General features: G+C 35.8%; 1 protein-coding gene across 4 annotated transcripts in view; it reads left to right on the forward strand.

The window, feature by feature from the left end:
- The window catches only part of LOC138707924 (mitogen-activated protein kinase kinase kinase 1-like), a 138,469-nt gene extending 119,569 nt beyond the window's left edge, over window positions 1-18,900 (forward strand). Inside the window, exons 13-15 of one of the 4 annotated variants that reach the window (XM_069837988.1) lie at window positions 5,235-5,529; window positions 6,054-6,328; window positions 15,707-18,900. In XM_069837988.1, the coding sequence (XP_069694089.1) occupies window positions 5,235-5,529; window positions 6,054-6,328; window positions 15,707-15,859 (723 nt within the window). In that variant the 3' untranslated portion in view covers window positions 15,860-18,900. Of the gene's footprint in view, window positions 1-234; window positions 327-4,789; window positions 4,842-5,234; window positions 5,530-6,053; window positions 6,329-15,706 lie in introns of those variants that run through there. The other 3 variants (XR_011334447.1, XM_069837989.1, XM_069837990.1) reach the window with 3 other exon arrangements.
- Window positions 18,901-23,177: the final 4,277 nt, after the last annotated feature.

The following is a 23,177-nucleotide window of genomic DNA, read 5'->3' on the forward strand; positions in this document are numbered from 1 at the left end:
TTGATGCTGCTGGAAAGAATGTAAAAATTTGATTTTATATATGCAAGCTTCTTATGCACACTGGGTGAAGCCATGGCTTGTTTCGCAACTGCAACATATGCAGCCCCATCATCAATTGAGTTTAGTACCTGAAACACAACCTGGAATGAGCAAGAGTTAATGTCAGAAGAAATTTTAGAGCAACAAATAAATTATGTATTTCAAAATTAAAATGCCATACCTCTCTTATTTCAGTTATACAGAATGACGCCAGTCGATCATGGGATATGAAGCCAGAATCTCCGAATGCGAGTCTGATTAACACAACCTAACCAAGTCAAAATTCGGTAAATATTAAGCTCACTTCCCCAACAGCAGCACTTATAGTCTATAATACATAAAAAATACACTCACCTCTTTTTTGCATAGCTGACAGAATACAACATTTTCATCGTAGCTCAAGCATGGATAATCTCTTATCCATTCGTAAACCAACGACCTTTTACTGGCTCTTTCTTTCGGCATTTTGAAAGTTTTCATCAATAAACAATCTCAAATTTATACACAAAAGCATAGAAACTAACAATTTCTATCTTAGAATGCACCACAATGGACTGCAAACTGCACTGGTATGGTTGACACAGAGATGTGAATTGGTCTACCTCAACACAAAGAGAAATCACTTACCACAGCCATGCCACACACTAACGCATTTTTCCCGCCACCACACAGCATTGCCAAACTTACTAATAGCAACTTCCCAGCAATGCCAACGTGACTTTCAACGAGTTACGGTACATATTTGACCAAAGTCCATAAAACTAGAAAACCATTTTCGCTACAAAAAGAAAAAAAAATAGTAATAAAAATATGCACGAACAGCTACTTGTCAATCTTCTTAATTTAACATGAAACCTGTAATTACAAAGTTTCATTAAGATATGCTGTTCTGATACAAATATGCATTTGCATATATTTCTAATCACTATTTATTTTCATGAAGTCAAAGCATATGGAATACTTTAGCTATTACACAGTATGTGTTACTCAAATTTTGTGAAGAAAATAATTGGTCTCACTGATCTAAGTAATTTGAAATTGAAGTTGGGCCTCGGAACATTTTTTTATCAAATTTGTGTATTTTTGTGTATGTGTGTGTATCTGTGTGTAAATGTAAATTGAAATATGTGGCAGAGGATGTGGTAACGCCTCCATGGTCTGGTGTGTACATAATAAATAACTCTTTTATTGCATACCTGTACCACCTATTATTTAAGTTATCTGCTTGAAGCTTCTAGTCAGTCTCATTCACATACATCATTCATGACTTCTACTTTCCACCCATGCTGAGTATTATTTATTTACCAGTAACAGAAGCCTGACAGTCATATTTTCTCTGGCTTCACAGTACAATCATCAGACGTACCATGCTGAGTATTATCTGTATAAAATTATTGCCAGTAAAACTTACGCTTTGCCACCATGCATCTCACTGGTCATCCAGATGGATTTGCTAGTTTATTCAGTAGTTGTACAGTGCATTTCCTGGTGAACTCAGCCAGTCGTTTTGCTATAACTTATCCAGCCGATGTCCTGTTGTCTCGCATGTTTTGTGACTTTGTTTTCTGATGTTCAAACTTGCTCACAGCTGACCATAGTGCTACCCCTGCCTACGCATATATTGTCTCTCATATCTTGTGTTCTTGCTTCTCCCATGTTCTAACTTTCACTTCCCTGTCATGTCAGACAGAGCTCTTGTTGGTACTGACACAGAAACAAAATTCAGGTGGTTCAAATTTTGTTTCTGGATCTGTACAAGAAATAGATGTTTCTGAAGTGTTTACTTAAAAGTTCGAAGTGTTAAAAGTTGTGTTATTAGTGTGATTTTTCTGAAGTGTTTGTGTAAGTGTTACAAGTTATTAGTGTTCCAAATAAATACTTTAGTACGATTATTGGCATCTGTCAGTGCAGTCCCTACCCGGAGATCTGATTGAGGGACTGTTTTATCTTTGGAGAATTTTACACTGAGGGACTCCATGTATCATAAGCAGTGAAAAATATAGTGGGACTGCATTGGTGTTAATGCAGCTTCTGTGGGTACCTCTTTGTTACTTGTTAGCACAGTGGCACAATGTCCACACATACATAAATCTATGACGCAGTGCATGAGGGTAGGCCACTAGAGGGAACCCAAGAGGTGGAACTTAATCTGAGAGGATTCAATCTGGCATCGGGATGGGAATCTGGTGTGGCTTAGTGGATAGAGCGTCAACACGTAGAGCTGAAAACCCAGGTTCAAATTCTGGTGCTGGAGAGAATTTTTGTCTGTTTCACTCATCTTTCATCATAAGTATTTAAGTTCGACAATCCAAAATTAAATAATACAGTTACTGGCCCAGAAAGTTGAATATAAAATACTGAAAGATGTAGGTAAAGTCTGCTCAGTTTTTTCTCAGATAATGGACACTACTCAAATATTTTCCGAACTAATAAATTATCCCAAGTCATTAGATATGTAACAGTTTCAAAAGATTCATCAGGAAAGCCTATCAACATAAAAATAAATGAGTGTTTTGGGGTTCAATGAGATTCAAGATCAAACATCAAATGGACTAGAAAAAGTAATTTTGGAAGGATTGAAAGAAAAGTGGTTGGTGTTGGCGAGGTGTAGAGATCAGAGTTACAATGATGCAGCAGCTGTCAGGCATGTAGTGTTGTAAAGACAAGAATTGTGAAAATAGAAAACTGAAAAATATGTACATTATGCTGCACATAATTTAAAACTAGTAGTGAATGATGGAGTGTGTGGTATTCTTGAAAATACCAACTTTTGTGATATTGTTGAAAAACTGTATTCATTTTTTAGTGAAAGGATAAAGGGATGGGAATTACTGGCATCGTTTTCTCTTTCTCCGAAAAGTTTTTGTGCAACACGTTGGTGTTCAAGGATTGATTCTGTGAAATCATTGAGATACTCGTATGTTGTGGTCATGAAAGCTAAAAAATTCTGTTATTTTCCAAGAAAACCTGTGAAAGATATGAAGGAACTGGTTTGAGGAAACCGTTGGAAAGTTTTGTGTTTGTTTTCCAAACAGTCTTGCACACAATAATTCTTCAAATTTCCTTTAGACAAAGAATTTTGATCTTTTTGATTTGGGGCATGAAATCTACTAGAAAATTCCTTTTTTAAAATTATCTGAGTTTCGAAATAACTTCAACGATATAAAATTATCTGCCACAGCTCTTGGAATATCAGATGTCAATTTCAGAACAGAAGAATCAGTAAAGTTACGAAACACTGATGAACTGACACAAGATGAAAGACTGACAGACCCAGAGAAACATTTTGATGTGTCAGTATTATGTTCTATGTTGGATACAGTTATTATCAGTGAAATTAAAATCATATTTGAAAGTATGACAATAAACAGCAAGTTTACAGTGTTGGCACTTTTGTTTCTATTAAAAGCGACAGATGAAGAAGTGACTCGAGAAATCATCTATCCTGGTTAGAGTATGGGTAGGGCCTGAGTGATGATTTAATATTCCAATTAAACAGTTTCTGAATTGCTCTGAAGAAGGATATTAAAAATAAAGCATTCATCCGACAGTTGACTGAGCTATGCATTACAAATTGACATCAAGCTTACCAGAACTATGCACTGCATTTCTTTTATTTCTCACACTTCTGTTACTATATCTACTTTTGAAAGATCCTTTTCAAAGTTGAAATTGTCAAAGAACTATTTAAGAAATACCATGAGTCAACAAAGACGTAGTACTCTCAATGTATTGGGTATTGAATTTATGAAGGCACAGGAACTTGACTTGCATGAAGTAATTGAATTGTTTATCTCTAAAAAGACTAGAAGGGAAAAGCGATTGTTCAGATCGACTTGAGATGAAAACATGTAAAAACTGTATTGAAATGTATTGGGCATTATATGTATTTTTTCTTTAAAAAAGAAGTTATTGTCATTTAATTTTAGTTTTATTGAATTTTGTTGTATTCATTTCATATATATTAAAATCTCAAGACTTCTTTCATAGTCAAATAGATTTTAATTCCCCCCCCCCCCCCCAGATACTAAACAAAATCTTGGCTCTGAGTAACTATATAAATTATTGAAATAACCTCTTCACAGGTTAACACGTTAATAATACTTTTCAAGTGTACATAAAAAACAGTTTGGAGGACCAAAAGTATCTTTTGCTGGGGGTCCAGCTTAAAAAAAGTTTTGCTAATGGTGTAATTGATCCACATTTAATATTTTTCTCTGACAAAGCATGGGTCCATTTACATGACCATGTTGAATCACAGAATAACAAGTATTGGAACTCAGATAAAACAGATTTTATGCCTGAAACTCCCTTGCATGATGAGAAAATTGGGTTACGGTGTGTTTTAAGTGCATACAGAATTATAGGTACTATCTTTTTTGAACTAACAATCAATGCAGAAATTTATCAGCAAAAGATACCAGTACCGTACTCTCACCATTCTTTGAACAATTATCCAACATTGAGTGTCAGTCTGCATTTTTACAGCAAGATTCTGCCACAGTGCACACAGCTGCATTCATTAAATTAATTCTTGGAATTTTTAAGCCAGAATCATTAGTGCAAGATTATGGCCTGCATGGTCCCCTGATCTGACTGTGTGCGATTTTTATCTATGGGAAAACTTGAATAATAAAGTGTATAGAACAGACCCTCATACAATGAAAGATCTGAAAGATAGTATTAGGAGGGAAATTGCTACAATTTCAGGAGATGAATTGATGCATGTGAATACCAATTTTCTTTCCAGATGTCACAAATGTGGACATAGAAGGACATCATTTCCTACATCTTGTGACAAGGTACCTGCATATTGTGATTGTAATTTTAATTGTGTATTGTATAAAATATAATTAAGAAAGCCAGAGCCTGAGGCACTGGGATGGTACCAGTATACCCAGTTTACTGACTACTGGCCAAGTTCACGAGGGAAGGCATTGTATATTATGTGGTTTAGAAGCGCGTACCAACCTGCAGTCTATAAAGGCGTCCCTTCTAAGTGTTCACCACTTGGTAGCTTTTCCATGTGACATTGTTAACTGCCATCTCCAGTGTATTTATTGTTGCCATGAAAAAGGACTTCTCAGCTAGCGAATTCATTGTACATTTATCTGAGACTGATGACAAGTTTCATGCAGACTATATAGACTTCAGAGTACTACGTGTTAAAAGTGACCGAATTTTGTTTCCTTTAGGTGCCTTTTTGCAGGAACTCTGAAGAGGAACAAGCAATTGTAGAGTTGGGAATACGTGAAGAAATAGTGACAATGTCTAAATTGAGGCATGAAAATATAGTACGAATTTTAGGTGCCACAAAGCAGGGAAGTCACTTCAATATGTTCGTAGAATGGATGGCAGGAGGGTCTGTAGCAGGTATGCTTGGTAGATATGGGCCATTCAATGAAGAAGTGATACTTCGCTACACCAAGCAGATTCTGGAAGGACTGTCTTATCTACATGACAATCACATTCTGCATCGTGACCTTAAGGGTATAGTAAAACTCTTACTTTCCTGTTTTTGGTCGTATTGTAAGTAATGGTCTGATTGAAAAGGTTACCTAAAATAAAATACACTTTCAGAAATATCATATAAATTCTTTGGGATTGAATACAAATTAAAGAATGTCGCCACCGGCGTGGCTCAGTCGGTTAAGGTGCTTGCCTGCCAGTCTGAAGTTGCGCTAGGGCGCGGGTTCGATCCCTGCTTGAGCTGATTACCTGGTTGGGTTTTTTCCGAGCTTTTCCCCAACCATAAGGTGAATGCCAGGTAATCTATGGCGAATCCTCGGCCTCATCTCGCCAAATATCATCTCGCTATCACCAATCTCATCGACGCTAAATAACCTAGTAGTTGATACAGTGTTGTTAAATAACCAACTAAAAAAAAAGAATGTCTTACTTTGAAGTGCAAAATATTTATTATCAATTGATTCTATGTCTTTACGAGATGCCAGTATGTAATATGACTAAATACAAAAAACATATACAAAAGAACTGGTGTTTGATTTGTGCAGGTGCAAACCTCCTAGTTGACAGCACTGGGCATCATGTGCGTATTGGAGACTTTGGAACAGCAGCCCGCTTGGTGTCACAAAGTACTGTGCCTGGAGAGTTTCAGGGACAGTTGTTAGGAACAATTGCTTTCATGGCCCCTGAAGTGCTGCGTGGTGAGGATTATGGACGTTCATGTGATGTTTGGAGTGTAGGTTGCTGTATGATAGAAATGGCTTCCACAAAACCTCCATGGAGAGAAAACTGCATGTCAAATCATTTGGCACTAATGTACAAGGTAAGTGAATTCTATATACAGTTATTCAAAAAAATATTTGAGCTCTTTTGATAACATATTTTATCGAAGTACAGTAAAACCCCTTTTTATCGTTCTCGTTTTTAAAATTTATATCATCATGCCAAAAATTGATATTATTTTGTAATAAAACGTATTTTTAAAATCAACCCTAACCTCCACGAGAGCATCGTAATGGAGACTGAAATTGAAAATCTGAAAAAGAAACCAGTTCCAGTTTGTAATCCATTATTTATTGAAATGAAACATCTTTCAGCAGCCTTCTATTGCTCTCTATGTAAATGAAATATGAATAATTCGTCTGTCATTTGTTAATATATTTCTTTTTACTTTTCTCACATCTGCATTAAATTTCTTCACTACATCTAATAGTAGCCAAATTCATTTTCTAGCCATTCATTTTCGTTTCTATTTGATATAATGCAATGGAAGGGATAACAAAATTCCACAGCAGAAGCTATCACGACTTCCTAAATAATATAAATCAAGGTGATTCGAAACCAAAGATTACTAAAATGTTACTTTCGTCCACTGGGCCGTGCCTCAGCACGATTATCTAGTTCTGGGAACAGGATTTAGCTCCTGATCGCGATCAGGACGGTGACACACTACAAACCCCATCATGATTAGGTCGATAATCACGATTAGTGACTGTAGTCTGTCACCGGTATAAGCAAGGCTTTTATATAAAATAACTTTTTTTTTAAATTCATTTGTTCAAACTGTGTGCCTTGGCACCTATAGGACAGTATGAAATCATTTAAAATTAATTTTCTTTTCAAGTGATGTGTATCCTTTCCAACTGCTACTGTTAAAAGAATATATATATTAAATTTCTTAGTAACTAACTGCTTAATAAAATTGAACTGTTAGTCATTGTAGTTGACGTATGGAGTTGTAGAATTTTGTCACTATGTGTGCCATAAATTGAGAAAGCTACAGAACCTCTGTTCTTAGTGCGATATATCTAAGGATTGCTTTTGACAACTGTAAAAATTTAATTTAGCAAATGTAGACTGGCATTTCAAAGCTACATATTGACTCTGTCATCAGGGAAAACAAAGAAATGGGGATGTATCAGTTCTTGTTTTTCCTTACTTGAATAACATTTTACGTAAATCATTAGTAGTGGTATTATTATTGTATCAATAACTATTGTATAATAATAATAATAATAATAATAATAATAATATTTATTTATTTATTTTTAGTATATCAATCATAGTCTTTCGTTAATTCTTATATAATTGCAATGCAGTTCAGGGATGCAAATATATGTTGGGGGTAATCTAGCATAAAAGATTGAGTACCACTGCTCTAATAATACTTAACAATAACAATGCATAGTTCGAGATAAATCATAAAGCGCCACCGGCATAGCTCAGTCGGCTTTGCCTGCCGATCTGGAGTTGCGTTCAGACCCGGGTTCGATTCCCGCTTGGGCTGATTACTTGATTGGATTATTTCCGAGGTTTTCCCCAACTCTAAGGCGAATGTCAGGTAATCTATGGTGAATCCTCGGCTTCATCTCGCCAAGTCGCTATCACCAACTCCATCGACACTAAATAACACCGCAGTTGATACAACGTCGTTAAATAACCAAGTAAAAATAAAATAAATCATAACATCCCATTCTACCTCACTTTCTCAGTGTGAGAGGAGAGTCATCTTTTGTTCACTGATATTTACAGCGTTAGGACTCATGGCACCAATTTATTTGCATAGTTGAGGAAAATTATCCAATAATTTAATATTATTAGCGTAAGTTACTAATGGTTTATTCAATTGTTATACATTTTGGGCTTTAAAATTTCTGAAATCACGTAATAAAGATATCTCTTATGCTTGCTTAAGCGATAGTTGGGTATTTTAAATTATGTTTTTGCCTTGTAGACCTATTATAATTATGTGTATTAACGCAAAACTTGATATTAAATAAATTATCTTCAGCTTATAGTAGGGATTAAAAAATAAGCAGTGAGAAAAAACTCATTACTTTATCTTAAATCAAATTATAGGCCTATAATGAGTTCTTGAAGATAAGTTCGTTTGTAATGAAAAGAACTTCGTGCATACAATATTCCACCCATGACATCTTTTAATATTTACACAAGTTTCAAACACCAATTATGTAAATTATAAGTCAATTACACAATAGACGTCAATATACAAATCGTTCTTTTATATCAATTTCGGTTAAAAGAATCAACTTGCATCAACTTAAAAACATTAGTCGTGCTTTATAGCATTCTGAAATTGAGCATGACATGTTTTAACGTAATTTTTGGTATCTGTTTATTTAAATTTATGAGTAAATAATGTATATATATATAAGCTATTATAATTCTAATCTGGTAAAATTATAAATAGTTCAGCAGTTTGGACTTTTTCCTTTGCTAATTGTCAAAAATTATAACAAATTATAACGCTCATTATTCCTACTGTTTCATAATTCCATTATTTTCACTGTTGATTATTAGTGTATATTATTCCTTGTTGTTTGTGTTATTGTACCATATAATTAATTTAGTTACAACCACGGTATTCTTTTTATTCTTTATATTTCACGTTACAGCAGCTTATGACATCAGGTTTTCCGTCTTTATATCTCGCACCAATCTGATAGTCATCGACCAGTCAGACACGCTAGCTGTTTGTAATGATCCCCACAGTAGGTTTTTACCTGAACACAAAGAGAGATCCACTCTTCGAAACGTTGTGTTATAATTTTTGATAATTAGCAATGGAAGAAGGGCAAACTGCTCAATTATTGAACAATTCACTGTTGCTCTTCCCCCTTCATTCAGAACAATATACTATTTTACATGTATCCTATTGTTATTTGACATACTGTTGGACCCACCAAAATACGAACGCAGTTTTGGGATTCACCTTCTGTATACACAAATAAAAAACTAAAGAGTTACAAAGCAGTAATAAATACCAAGTGCATGCAGTTCTTTTCCTATTTCATCCCACAACTGATCTCTCTTCCTTACATTCCACTCGGCCAGGTAAAATAAACCATTATTATTATTATTATTATTATTATTATTATTATTATTATTATCTTCATTGCTCATGTCGTATAGCATGATGTCTCCTAACACACACTATTAACTGTTCAGTCGCCATTGCCAAAATGAATGCGGAATGCAGGAAAACGCTGCTTGCAGCAAACTGCGAGTAGTAACGGTGGCGGGACTGTGTCGCTGTGGTGTGAGTGGATTCATATCCCACTGTACTTACAATAATTTGCATCGGTTTTGCATTTGCTGCCTCTCTTGCGTCCCACGTTGGTGTGAGCAGATCTTAAGAAGTATGTGCGTTCACTCCAGCAAGTCAGCAAAGAGGCTCCTGCAAATGATTTGCACGATTCTTCTGAACAAACTAATCCTGTTCCTATGATCTAGTAGACAGAACTAAATTACTTCAACTCTTATTTTAAGCAGTTTATGGCTTCTAAAATTTTTGGTTGTAGCACAAACTTGCTACAACCTTAAGGAGCCACCCCTGGATCTTTCTATGTGATCTGATCAGTATATGTGTGCACACCAATACAAAATACAGAATTATTTTCTTCTCATTCTACACTACCAATTAGTTTCCTTATCCTTTCTGCTTCTTCCTCGTATACTTCAGTACTTTTACTGCACTACACTGCTTACAACATCTACTAAATATTTAAGTGTGCTTAAATGCGACAGGCTCATGTCAGTAGATTTACTGGCATGTAAAAGAACTCCTGCGGGACAAAATTCCGGCACATCCAGCGACGCTGATATAACCTCTGCAGTTGCGAGCGTCGTTAAATAAAACATAACATTCTACTAAATACAATAATAACTGATAGGAAGACTGATTTATACCATAGTATTAGCTTGCTGACCCCAATCTTTCGACTGAAAATACTCCATTACAGAACAGAGCTTCAGTTGTGTTACAATTGCCTTTGTTGTGGTTAAATTTGTATCCAGGAATATTAACTCTCTACTATGTGTAATAACATCTGTTCAGTCACAGAACATGCTGCAATAATGGGAAAGAAAGTATAATCAAATTTAAAACATGTGTTAATTAATAAAACGTCAAAGCTCGCACACAGTGAAAACAACCAGACTCTTATTCAACAAAAGTTTACACCAAACCCAGATCAATAATGGTGCTTATTTTTATTGTTTCATATTATAAGAAAAGTAGGGGGGAGGTACTGAATACTGCAACAATCAGTAAAAGAGAAACCTCGTGTAATTTACCAAAATGTGTACTGCTCGGTCGAAAAAACTGTGCACGACCCTTGGTAGGATAAAGGTCTAATTAATTCTTTGGCCAGTTTGTAAACATTTTGAAACACTTTGGTTGTAATTTGTTTCGTAGTAGACAGATTTTCAACATACATTCACTCTTGGTTGTTAGAAATGCAAAGTTCTGTTGTGCAGGTCACACATACAAATGAACTGTAGTTGAAGGCATTTCTGTGATGTTTATTTATTAAAGTCGTCCATATACAGTGCAGTCAACCATACGAGATGTGTGAGGCATAGGGATAAGATTTCTGTTCTACATGCTATAGATTGTGAGTTCACCTCCCATTATAGTAAAATTATTTTGTTACCGGTACTTTACTTCTTAATTGATTTATTTTAAATGTTTAGTGACATTTGTTAATAAACTTTGTTATGCCTGTCATGTAAAAATATTATTGCTGATCACCTATGGGCTATTAATAGGCGAGACCTGGCCTGTATTGTGTGTTGTTTCACTTCCTGAAAACAAGAAGCACATCAAATGTGGAGTGTCATTTCAAAATGTATTAAATACATCCTCGGTCGAAATTTAGTTTGAAGCGATTTCGCATAGCTGAGACGGTATTCTATAAGACTGTGATCTCATATCGGAGCAATTCACATTCTTTCCCGCCTTTTTTCTATGATGAAAATTATGTGTTGGATCAAATCGTATTATGTGCAACTTCCATTAGTTAAAATCTTAAATGGACAGCATTGGCCAGCGTGCTGTATCTTCCCACCATTATTGAGTTTCCCGCTGTTTTACAACATTGTGATTATCAAGGTATGTACAATAGCAAAATCTATTAAGAGCAGTAAGGGAACCAGAGAGACGAGAGGTGCCCGAAAGAGAGCACTATATGTAGCTAAGAAGAGGGAAGTAGTGTAATTTATCTCTAAATTAAGAGCAAATGGTCCACACCTGTGGAGTAACGGTGAGCACGTCTGGCCGAGAAACCAGGTGGCCCAGGTTTGATTCCCGTTCGGGGCCAGTTACCTAGTTGAGTTTTTTTCCGGTGTTTTCCCTCAACCCTATATTAGCAAATGCTGGATAACTATCGGTGCTGGACCCTGGACTCATTTCACCGGTATTATCTCCTTTACTTCATTCAGACGCTAAATAACCTCAGATGTTGATAGAGCATCGTAAAATAACCTACTATAAGAAAGAGCAAGGGAATCATATTACAATAGAAGTAAAAGTCAGAGACTTTATTTGGCTTCCGACTTAAATATTACAAAGTTCTTCAAAATGTACAATGAAAGTGTTAATACCCGACTTAAGAATAAAAAGTTTTTTTTTTTCTTTTTTTTTTTTTTCTCGGATAGAATTCAATAGGCTATAGGATTTTGTACACCGGCCAAGGTTATTTTTTTATTTTACGATGCTTTATCAACATCTTTGGTTATTTAGCGTCTGAATGAGATGAAGGTGATAATGCCGGTGAAATGAGTCCGGGGTCCAGCACCGAGAGTTACCCAGCATTTGCTCATACTGGGTTGAGGGAAAACCCCGGAAAAAACCTCACCCAAGTAACTTGCCCCGACCGGGAATCGAACCCGGGCCACCTGGTTTCGCGGCCAGATGCGCTGACCGTTACTCCACAGGTGTGGACACACCGGCCAATGATGAATGCAGTTATTGCGCACACATGCTGTTCCCAATAAGAAACTGCGATGATACACTGAAAAAGACTAGGCTCTTAGTCGATTTAGGCGCACATAAGCTTCGTGCCAATACGTTCCATAAAATTATGAGAACAGAATCTAGTGAGACACAGTCATTTTGTTTCGACTTACAGCAACTGCAACTGCTCTCGAAACTCAACATAAGTGAAGTATATTATTCAAGACAATTAGCTTTCTATACTCTCTGTGTAACTGATAAAGCTTCACAGAAGACAAATTTCTTTACATGAAATGAAGCACAGGCTGGGCGGGCGCTATTGAAGTGGCATCTTGTGTCACTACATTTATCAGTGAATTTAATTTCGACAGTTCATCAAATGTATTAGGCTGTTCGCCGATGAATGATATATATAAGGATTGAAGAATAAAATATACAGGGTGGGCAAAAAGTCCTATTAGTCCGTATTATTTTGTGTCATGAGAATAATGGGGAACATACTGACTCTTTAGATACTTAGGTATACACAGTTAGTGTACAATGGTTATTTTGTTTGTATGTTTGAATTATGACCAGAATTACGTCAATAGTGTGCATATTTGAGATATTTCAGATATTTAAGGGGGTAACGGAACTTTGTGCTCACCCTGTAGATGCCATAATTATTTAAAATTTATATTCAATGTGAGTTAGAGATCGACCCGGGTGGCCGCACGATCCAAAGTATGTCTCTTTAGGCAGCTCCGTTCGAAGGGTTGCAGGTAAGAAACTCGCCGTTCCTTATCACTATTTTCCAGCAGAAAGCAATAAAAACTATTAATATATCGTCCTACGTAGTATGCTGCTGTAAGAACTGCAGAAAAACTTATAAATGACAGGGCACAATTCAGCATGGTTTATAGATGCCAATCGTATTATGTGACAAAATCGCTTCAAAACGTATTAAATACACTGCGTCGGTGCAAAACGTATTAAGTGCAAACTTCAATTGACAATATCATGCAATAGATTAAACAATCAGTGTCAGTGTTTATTACATTTGGTGTCTTTTCACAATGCCTAAAAAGTGACATTAAGATATTTAAAATTGTTCCATTATCTTAGCCGTGAAACGTTTTTTACGTTTCCTGTAAAATTTGTTTTTCTGCATTTAATACAATTTGAAACGACACTCCACAAATATAAATAAATATGAACAGAAAAGGCCTGTGGTAGGGATTAGTATCTCGTCCAAAAACCACCTGCATCAACAACTGTCCTCATTATGTGAGGCATGGAGTCCACAAGACTATGGAACAGGACTCCAATCACTCTGGCTACTCATGATATACAATAATGTACGCGAACCAGAGCTATGATTTGTTGTTAGAGTTGTTGCATGTCTGTCATATTCAAGAGTAATGCCAAGACAGACCATTTTATTTAGACAGGGGTAGTTTTGGAAGAGGGGGTTGTTATTTACTAGAGTGTGGACATATAATGTAAGAGATACCACCACATAAATTTAGTAATGATTATTAGAGGAGAAAAATTCGCTCCGACACTGAGGATCGAATCCGGATCCTTGGTTCTACATACCAAGTGCTCTAGCCACTAAGCTACACCAAAGTTCAGTCCACAGCATCAGATCGAATCCCTCTTTAGTGTTTTTCCTTTGTGGCCTGACTAGAGGAGAGAGATTCGATCCGGTGCTGTGGATTGAACTTCAGCATAGCTCAGTGGCTAGAGCACTTGGTACATAGAACCAAGGACCTGGATTCGATCCCTGGCACTGGAGCGAATTTTTCTCCTCTTAATAGTCATTGTTACCATAACAGATAAATTCTGTAGGACCAAAAATTAATCTTTACATAGATTCTTGTCCACACCTGTGGAATAACGGTTAGCGCGTCTAGCCGTGAAACCAGGTGGCCCGGGTTCGATTCCTGGTCGGGGCAATTTACCTGGTTGAGGGTTTTTCTGGGGTTTTCCCTCAACCCAATATGAGCAAATGCTGGGTAACTTTCGGTGTTGGACTTTGGACTCACTTCACCGGCATTATCACTTTCATTTCATTCAGACGCTAAATAGCCTAAGATGTTGATAAAGCGTCGTAAAATAACCTACTAAAATAAAAAAAATAAACGTAGATTCTTCGCCCAAAAGTGCATATACTGTGGAATCCTGGCCATCAAGTCACTCAATTGAGTGCGCTCCTTGTATAATGGCAGTTGACTTAATATATGTCAATGTATATGTCGAACAAGAAGCCAGGCCACAAAGAAAAAACAGTAGAGAAGAGGGATTCGATCCGGTGCTGTAGATTGAACTTCGGCGTAGTTCAGTGGCTAGAGTGCTTGGTATGTAGAACCAAGAATCTGGGTTCGATCCCCAGTGCTGGAGCGAATTTTTCTCCTCTAATAATCATTGTTACCATAACAGATAAATTCTGTAGACCAAAAATTAATCTTTACATAAATTTACCTTTGTGGAAATATGATGGGGAAATTTGTAATTAAAAAAATTAAGATTGGCTGATACACGAACTATAAGCTAGTACTATTCACTTGTTTTATAGATCCATGCAGTAACGATCTACACTCTTGAAACTGATAGTACCAGATTGACATAGTGCATGGTTCCAGAGTGGCATAATACGTGATTCTCCTGTTCATATTTGTTTCGATTGACTTTGTATTTATCAATTATATTGTTATTTTCTCTTCCGATATATCTAAAATCATCCCTCCATTCCATTTTACAACTTATTTCAGAATCTTAAACAAAATACAGCAAATTTAAATAGTTTAATTATAATTTACCTGATGAACGGCAGCTTTGACGAGACGAGCATGTGCTGTATTATGTATCTGGAACTTGTAAATTGTTGGCGGCCCATTCTTTTTGCTGCAAAGTGTACATTCTGCATTCTGTGCTGCTTTGTCAGCTTCAGTTTCTTTGTGGTCAAAAATGTTCTCCTCAAAGACATTATCTGTTGCTTGCAAGAGTCCTCACTGAAATAGTTTATCTAATCATTTCTGTACATAGTTTAAATTTTCCATTTGTTCATGTTTAACATACAGCCACTCATTTCTCTGACAGAAATAATTTTTGTGCTAATATTGAATAATCAGGCTACTTCTTGGGGCATAGATATATCTTCCTGCCAGACACATGCTACTTTTCTTTTCGTTCCATTATAATCTTTGAGAATCAGACGATTCTTCATCTATGGTCTTACTTTATTTATCAATTAGTAGCCTATATGATTGTGTAATTTTATTATTGTATCTTATTTATATTCCGTGTACAAACTCTGTATCTGTGTAATGGAAGCTAAACTACTTCTAAGCTGCTGCTGCTGCTGCTTCTTTCCAAAAATGGGTTACACCAATTTTTTTATTATTATTATTATTATTATTATTATTATTATTATTATTATATTTTCATGCCTTGATTTTGCAGATTGCATCAAGTAAAGATCCACCATCTATTCCTGACACATTAAGTTGGGCTGCAAAGGACCTCGCATTGCAGTGCTTACATATCAACTCCGAGTTACGTCCTTCTGCAAAAGAGCTTCTTCACCATGCCTGCTTCACTAACTGGCAGATATAGCAGAGATCTACTACTGGTAATGTTTGTTGGTGTTCATTTAAAGGCACATTGCTATTAATTTTAGAAAGATCCAACTGGGCACTGAGTAGCCAGTGGTAGTTACCAAGCTAAAATATGAAAAGTATTGTTCACATGTCACTGGACAATGCGTGAAATAACAATATTGATTACTTTGTTAGTGGCACAGCACTAAAATGGTGGTGAGTTAGGTGGTGGTGTCTTATGGATGACTGCCATTTTCATTGAGTTTCATGTTATAATTTTCTTCTTTTTAAAATATTGTAACATGGTGTTACAATAACAATACTTATATACACTGTCATGATTCAGTGGCATCCTAACTTCATTATCAATATATTTTGTCTACATATTGAACCTTAAAGACTTTTATGGTTTTAGCTATTTCAGCACGAAAACCAAAATTTCTCTGTGAACCATGTTGGCATCTATGTATTTCTGTGTATAATTTATGTTGTGTTAAACAGACAAATCCTTATTTCATTATGTCGTAGTATTTTAACAGTAAATTGTTGTTATTATTATTATTATTATTATTATTATTATTATTATCATTATCATTATCATTAATACTACTACTACCACTACTACTATTACTACTACTACTACCATCACTATCACCATGATGACTACCACCACCACCACCACCACCACAACCACCACCACTACTACGAATACCAATACCACTACCATTATTACTAGTATTAAAGCATTCCCTTCAAAGAACTCTCTTATATGTTGCATAGGAAATATTTATAAGAATTTAAAAAACATGCAAATGAAACTGCAAGTAAGAACGAAGCTTATTTCATGTTGATGTTCTCATTTTTTACCATTCAAATTAAGAATGTTGTGTTCTTGATTAAAGAAAGAGAAATAGATTTATTTTAGTTTTTAGGGTCAGAGGCAGACATTCATGATGGAGTAGACTATTTTACTTACATTTGATGTTTATATTGACGTTTCAATTTGTGCTGTAAGATCTAAGATGAAAAAAGTACTACTCTAAAATTAAGGAATTCACTTGCAATTTTTTTTTTTTTTTTAGAACTATACTCAAAATAAATTCTTTGTCAGTACGTCTACTGATGTTATAAGAACAACGCAATTTTGCGGGATGCCATTCTCTTCCCAGGGATCCACGGACCCCTGGTTGATCACCCGATCATGCATAATCCAGGTGGGCATACATGATGTCCAGACTTGACCCTAATGCCAACATGGAGCGATACTTCTCAAGACCTAATCTACTGATGATCCCTAGAGTTGTTGGGCCAACCACAATCAGTAGTACCTTGGAAACTCAAGCCCGACCACCAGCCAGATTATCGGCAAGCTGCTGAACTTTTCTTTATGGGCATCGAAGAGGGAGAACCCTTTCTCATAGTGGACAGTTACATCGACTACGAGAACCCCTTACCAACGAGGTCGGGTTTGATTCTCCTCTCATCGACTTGATGCTCAGCCTCACGAGCTACTGTGTAGCCTCTTTTACTCGATTCATGCGCAATTCTCTCCACTATGGCATTATGCCTGTTGATGTGCATGCCCTTTCCTGTACTCTCCGAGTGCGTGGCCTAGCGTTTCAGGTTTCTCGTGGCAGCTGCAGCAAGCCAGATCTCAGCTCTTGTCCGCCTGAGCCAGGGTCACATTGACACCATATGTGTTAGTCTGCAGCTTGAGTACATCGATGTATCGCTTTGGACGTAACACGAAAGGATCATAAAGCCAGGAATTGACGACTGGTTAGTTTCTAAAATTTGGGACACCTTGCCCCTGCACTCGAAGGTTACACCAGTCGTCCGCTTCCTTCTCTTTCAATTTATTCCTGGCTCTCACCAATGTGTTAGGTGTCAGAGGGAAGTTCAAACGCAACACGTTTGCCAACTTCCACAGGCGCATATTAAGTTTGCCTCCCTCCAAAGCTGTTCGCATGAGCAGATGAACGCTGTTCAAGAGGGCCATCCCCGCCTTCAGGCTTGACAATGAGACTTGTGTCTCAAGGCGGGGTATCCCAAGTCCACCGTCTCTCATTCTCGTGTCTCTCGTATCTGTGGTACTTTGGTGTAAATGCAGAATCTTCCTGATTTTTCTGTCTGTTTCCTGAAGTACCTTTTTACTGATAACCTTCAAGATCATTCCGTACATGAACTTGGGATAAATATATGCAATAATGAGCCTGAACTTCTGATGATAGATAGATAGTGTATGGGATATGATGATGATGATGATGAATAGTGTTATTTCAGACAGTACCCCAGAAAGCAGGTGTGTTCCTGAATTTCTTGTGTGTGTTGCTTGCTTCTTTTAAAGATTTCAAATCCAAATTTAAATACATCTGCAGTTGGACAAGCATACCAAAAATATTGCTGCTATAAGTATCACTGTTTAACCTGAATTATTTATTAGCATTAATGTATTTACAATATTAAAATCTTCTGTTTCATTATGTACTGCTATACCATTCATATGATCTAACAAATCTCAACCTTCGTCCTCTTTACATTGCATTTATTTGCTATAAAATGTATTGCATTCATAGCTACACGATCTGGCAGCTGAAAGTCAGTGATTGATTTTAAAATTTTGGTCAGTTTAACTCTAAACCATCGTGCATCTTATCAATAAATTTATATTTAATATAAATGAATTTCTGTTCTTTACTCTGATTTCTGCAGTGTAGTTTTAATATGAGAGACTATTATTATTGTTATTGCTATTACTAGCATTAATCAACAGCAGGAACATCACCACCACCACCACCACCATATTACTGCTGCTACCACTAACTGGCAGGAGGAGTGTGAATATAGGAGTACAATGTACACTCCAAGTTTGGTGTTTTATCCTAGTATGAGCATTCCACTTAACCCATATTATTCATCGCCTTAAATATATATTCATTGTAATACTGGATATTATATTTATGTTAAAAATATTTTATAAGGACATTGGAAGGATATTCAAATTTTCTCTCTCTCTCTCTCTCTCTCTCTCTCTCTCTCTCTCTCCCTCCCTCTCTCTCTCTCCCCCCTCCCCCTCCCCCTCCCTCCCTCCCCCTCTCCCTCTCCCTCTCTCTCTCTCTCTCTCTCTCTCTCTCTCTCTGTGTGTGTGTGTGTGTGTGTGTGTGTGCTGAGTATTTTTTTTATCTCAGGGATTTCCCCAAATGAGTGAATGATTTGGGCATGTAGTAATATTATATTGACACTTTGTACATGTATCTTCATTCTCATTGCAATAATTGCTTCAATACTGCTTGAATCATTAATAAATATCTGCACAATCTTTACAGTATGATATCGAAGGCCTTCACAGTTCTTGTGTTACTGTGAAATTTTCGGGTATTTGAACTGTAACCAGAAAAAATTGTCTCAGGTTGTTTCTATTTCCAGCGAAATATAGGTTACTGAAGAGCATTACATCAGTAGCAATCTTCATGTGATATTCAAATCGAAATCTGGCTGAAGCATCTAAACATAACAGACACTAACCTTCTTAAGGTGTCTAAATAATAATAGATATTGTTTATGGGACGCACTTGTGTTATCTCTTTCCAAAGATGTAACCAGGAAGACTTTCCAAAACACTGGAGACAGTTCCCTTGATAACAAGGCATAACACCCACATTCCCTTCAAATTGCAGTTGTTACTTGCACATCTTTGTAAAATATCGTCGTCTGAAATTGTACTGTTCCAGCAAGCACTCCTGCGTGTATAAAGTCTTCATTAGTTGTAAGATGGACAATATACACTTAAACCATATGGTAATATCTGATGGTGTTCTTTCTATGAATATGATGCGCACAGATAGCATTGCTGTGAGTAGATTAAAACACTAGTGCTGTGTAATCTCTGACAACAATTAACAACTACTGCTATGGAAGAACAATGATTTGTATAATCTCTAACAATACTTCTTATTCTTCTTCTTCTTCTATGGCTCTTCAGCTCGTTTTCAAGCCATGGCCTCCCCAATTCTTCCTCTCCATTCTTCTCTATCCCTTGCTGCCACCTTCCAGTTCCGCAATCACAGCATACTGGTAGTATTTTCTTGAACCATATCCTCCCATCTATTCCGTGGTTTTCCAACAGGACTTTTTCCTCCATATTGCCCCTCTAAAGTTCTCCTTGGTATCCTTCCCTTCTCCATCCTGACTAATGTGTCCTGCCCATTGCAGTCTCCTGATCCGTATGAAAGTTGACAATTCTATATCGTTGTATAAGGTATATAATTCATACATTATATCGGATTCTCCATTATCCTTACCTTACCACTGGTCCAAATATCCTCCGTAACACCTTTCTTTCGAAGTTGTCAACTGCATTCTGTGATTTTTTTTTGTGAAAGTCCGATTTTCACTTCCTCTAACAATACTACACATCACACTTATTAGAAAAAATGAAGTTATTGAAGGTTACGTATATATTCAATATTCCGTATCTTATGCAACATATATGGGAGGATACCCGGGCATATGGTGTAGAAAAGACGAAATGACTCTACATGTTTTGATGTGTCGTCTGTCTCAGTCATAGTGATGTAACTTCATATTACATTTGCACTGTGACAGAGCCATGGATCTGAAGCGAGCTATAATCCACGAGCAAGGGCGATGCATTATTTACAGTGTAATTAAGGTGAGGTTGAAGCATCCAGTAGAAGGAACAACACAATGGGCTATGGAATAAATTAAATTATCACAAAAGGCCATATGCACTATAAAGAAATATGGATGGACAAAAGCACTATTTAGTGGGAGTTCTTGCAATAATCTAAACTGAATAAAGATATTCCAACATTGAATTCTGTAAAAATTAACTGGAACTCACAGGCAGCAGGTAAGATTAAAAACGTACCTAGTCCAGTATAGTTTTAAAATGTTTCGAAGTCTTTCTCTCCTTTCTTTTTGCTGATTTAAGTAAAACATGTTTAAGGGTGAATATTATGAAATGGGCAAATATGAATAACAAAACTGGAAAAAAAATATATTAAATTGTGTACTTTTTTCTCACATTGGTTACATTTGCTCCTATTATTGAAGATTCTGGTATCAGTTGAGCTTAAAAAAATTTTTATGTGAGATTTTCTAATTTAAAAGAAAACCAAGGGATTGTTGTTACCTTTCCCTTACAGCCCATTGTTGAAGGTATCTTCCCAACTTCTGTACTTCAGATTTCACTTGGCTTCGAACATTTCTTTTTTCACGATCAGTCATATCTGCTATTTTCTTTCTTCTTTTTATATATATATTCTTTGCCATAGTCCCTTTTTTTCTGCAACTCCTCTTCAGTCATATTTGCCCTCTGCCTACGTATCTTCTCCCTTTCATATTTCCTACTTTCATTATCAGACTGTTTTTCTTTCCTATAAACAAACACATGAAATAATATTCGAAGTTACTTTATCCACCAGTATTTAATAATGTTAAATGAAACCTCAGTCCCACAATAAAGGAACCGACGTTACAGGGACTGTTGTTACAAATTAGTATAATTTCTGCAATAGTTTTGACAAAATAAATCGTTAAAAATATCATGGAGGTTAGATTTTTTAGTCGACAAACATTGTAATGTTTTGCATATACTACGAAAGTTTAATATATACAAACTATATTTAATGCCACTTGGGACCCGTGTTACTAATAGAAAACATAACATTCAGTAATCAGTGATGATTTTTGTATTTTTCAATAAAATAAATTACGACAATGGACGAAAAGTTTTTTTAACTGGTGCCATGTTGACCTCTCATCACTACCAACTGTTAAAATTTAGCACATGAAGGAAAATTGTCTTTTGTGTAGCTCTTTTATTTCGAGGGACTGGCGTTACGAAATTTTTGGGGACAAACTTTACGTTAAAGTTGTGTCCTTTCAGAATTAAACAAACAACAATTCCTGTCTTTCATAAGTTTTTTAACTATTTATTTTTATAATCTTGGCCGAGGAAATAAAATCAAATCGAAACATTCCGAGAAAAACTTAGTAAAACAGAGTAAAATGTAGTTGGGGACATAGGGACCGTAGTTACATTTTGACGTTTGGACATTATTTTTTAATTATAAATTTTAAAATTAATCCTTTTATGCTTTGTTTCCAACTAAAACATGTGAGAGTTAGTTAATTAAACGCAAAAGTAATCAGTTAACATTTTCAAGAAACTCCTTAAATCAGCCGGGACATACATTTACCCATTTCACAATATTCACACTTAAATATATGTTTGCAAATAGTAGTAATTCCGTAGTAAATGAGCTAGTTAACCACTTTAAACAACTCAACTACCAGAAGAATTTAATAAACATATGTTAAAATGTAATATATTCTTTTGCTCCTTTCATTTCAGTTTTAATTTCCATTAAAGTCGCCCTGTTTAACTACTCGTTTAATAATTAATTAATTTAATCACTCATTTTTTTCATTTCTAGAGAAACAGGAAAATCGTAAAGTCTGTGGGATTTAAGTATAAAAAGAATGCAGAGATAAGAGACATTATTTTGATTGAACACTCTGATATTGTAGCCAAGAGAGCGAGTCTCTGTAGAGCTCTTAAAAAGAAATGAAATTGGGGAAAAGAGACTAGATTGTTCCACTTGGATTTGAAGGCAATTATTTCCTGGATTAACCAAAAGAAACATAGTGGCCCTAAATAACAGCCCATATCACAATAAACAGACAAGTAAATTCCCTTCAAGCTACACCAGAAAGCCAGAAATTGAAGCTTGGCTTACTGGCAAATATGTTACCTGTGGCTCTGAAACTACAAAAAGTGAGTTACTTATGTTGAAGTAACATAAAAGTGCCCCAAAGTATATAATTGATAACTTACCGGTACTAGAGGAAAATGGTTTCAAAACATTAAGCCTGCTACCATATTATTTGGACATAATGAAGTCGAACTAATTTGTGGTATAATGAAAAAAAAGATTTCAGAAAAATTCACAGATAGCATTACTGTTAGCACATTAAAAGCATTAACAGCTGCTGCTGTGGAAGAAAAATAGCTTCTGGAAGCAAAACTGAAAAGTGAAAATTTAATTACAAATGGTGTTTTCTATTTTTGTTTTGTCTAGATTGTGTAAAATATATTATTTATTTAGTAATGTACTTTAACATTAATGGTAACGCTATTTTTGTTTGTTCATAAATTTACTTTTTTTTTTACATTATTTTGTACTTGTAAGTAGCGTAAAAAGTAACTGAAAATAGGTTCTTAGATGACATTACACCGAGGAGCAAAGTGCTATGATAGCTAATCCATATGCTCAGTCTTCTGTTGTATATGTCAACACATTAACCAG

The sequence above is a fragment of the Periplaneta americana genome, chromosome 10, assembly GCF_040183065.1.
Source record: "Periplaneta americana isolate PAMFEO1 chromosome 10, P.americana_PAMFEO1_priV1, whole genome shotgun sequence".
Classification (NCBI taxonomy): Eukaryota; Metazoa; Arthropoda; class Insecta; order Blattodea; family Blattidae; genus Periplaneta; species Periplaneta americana.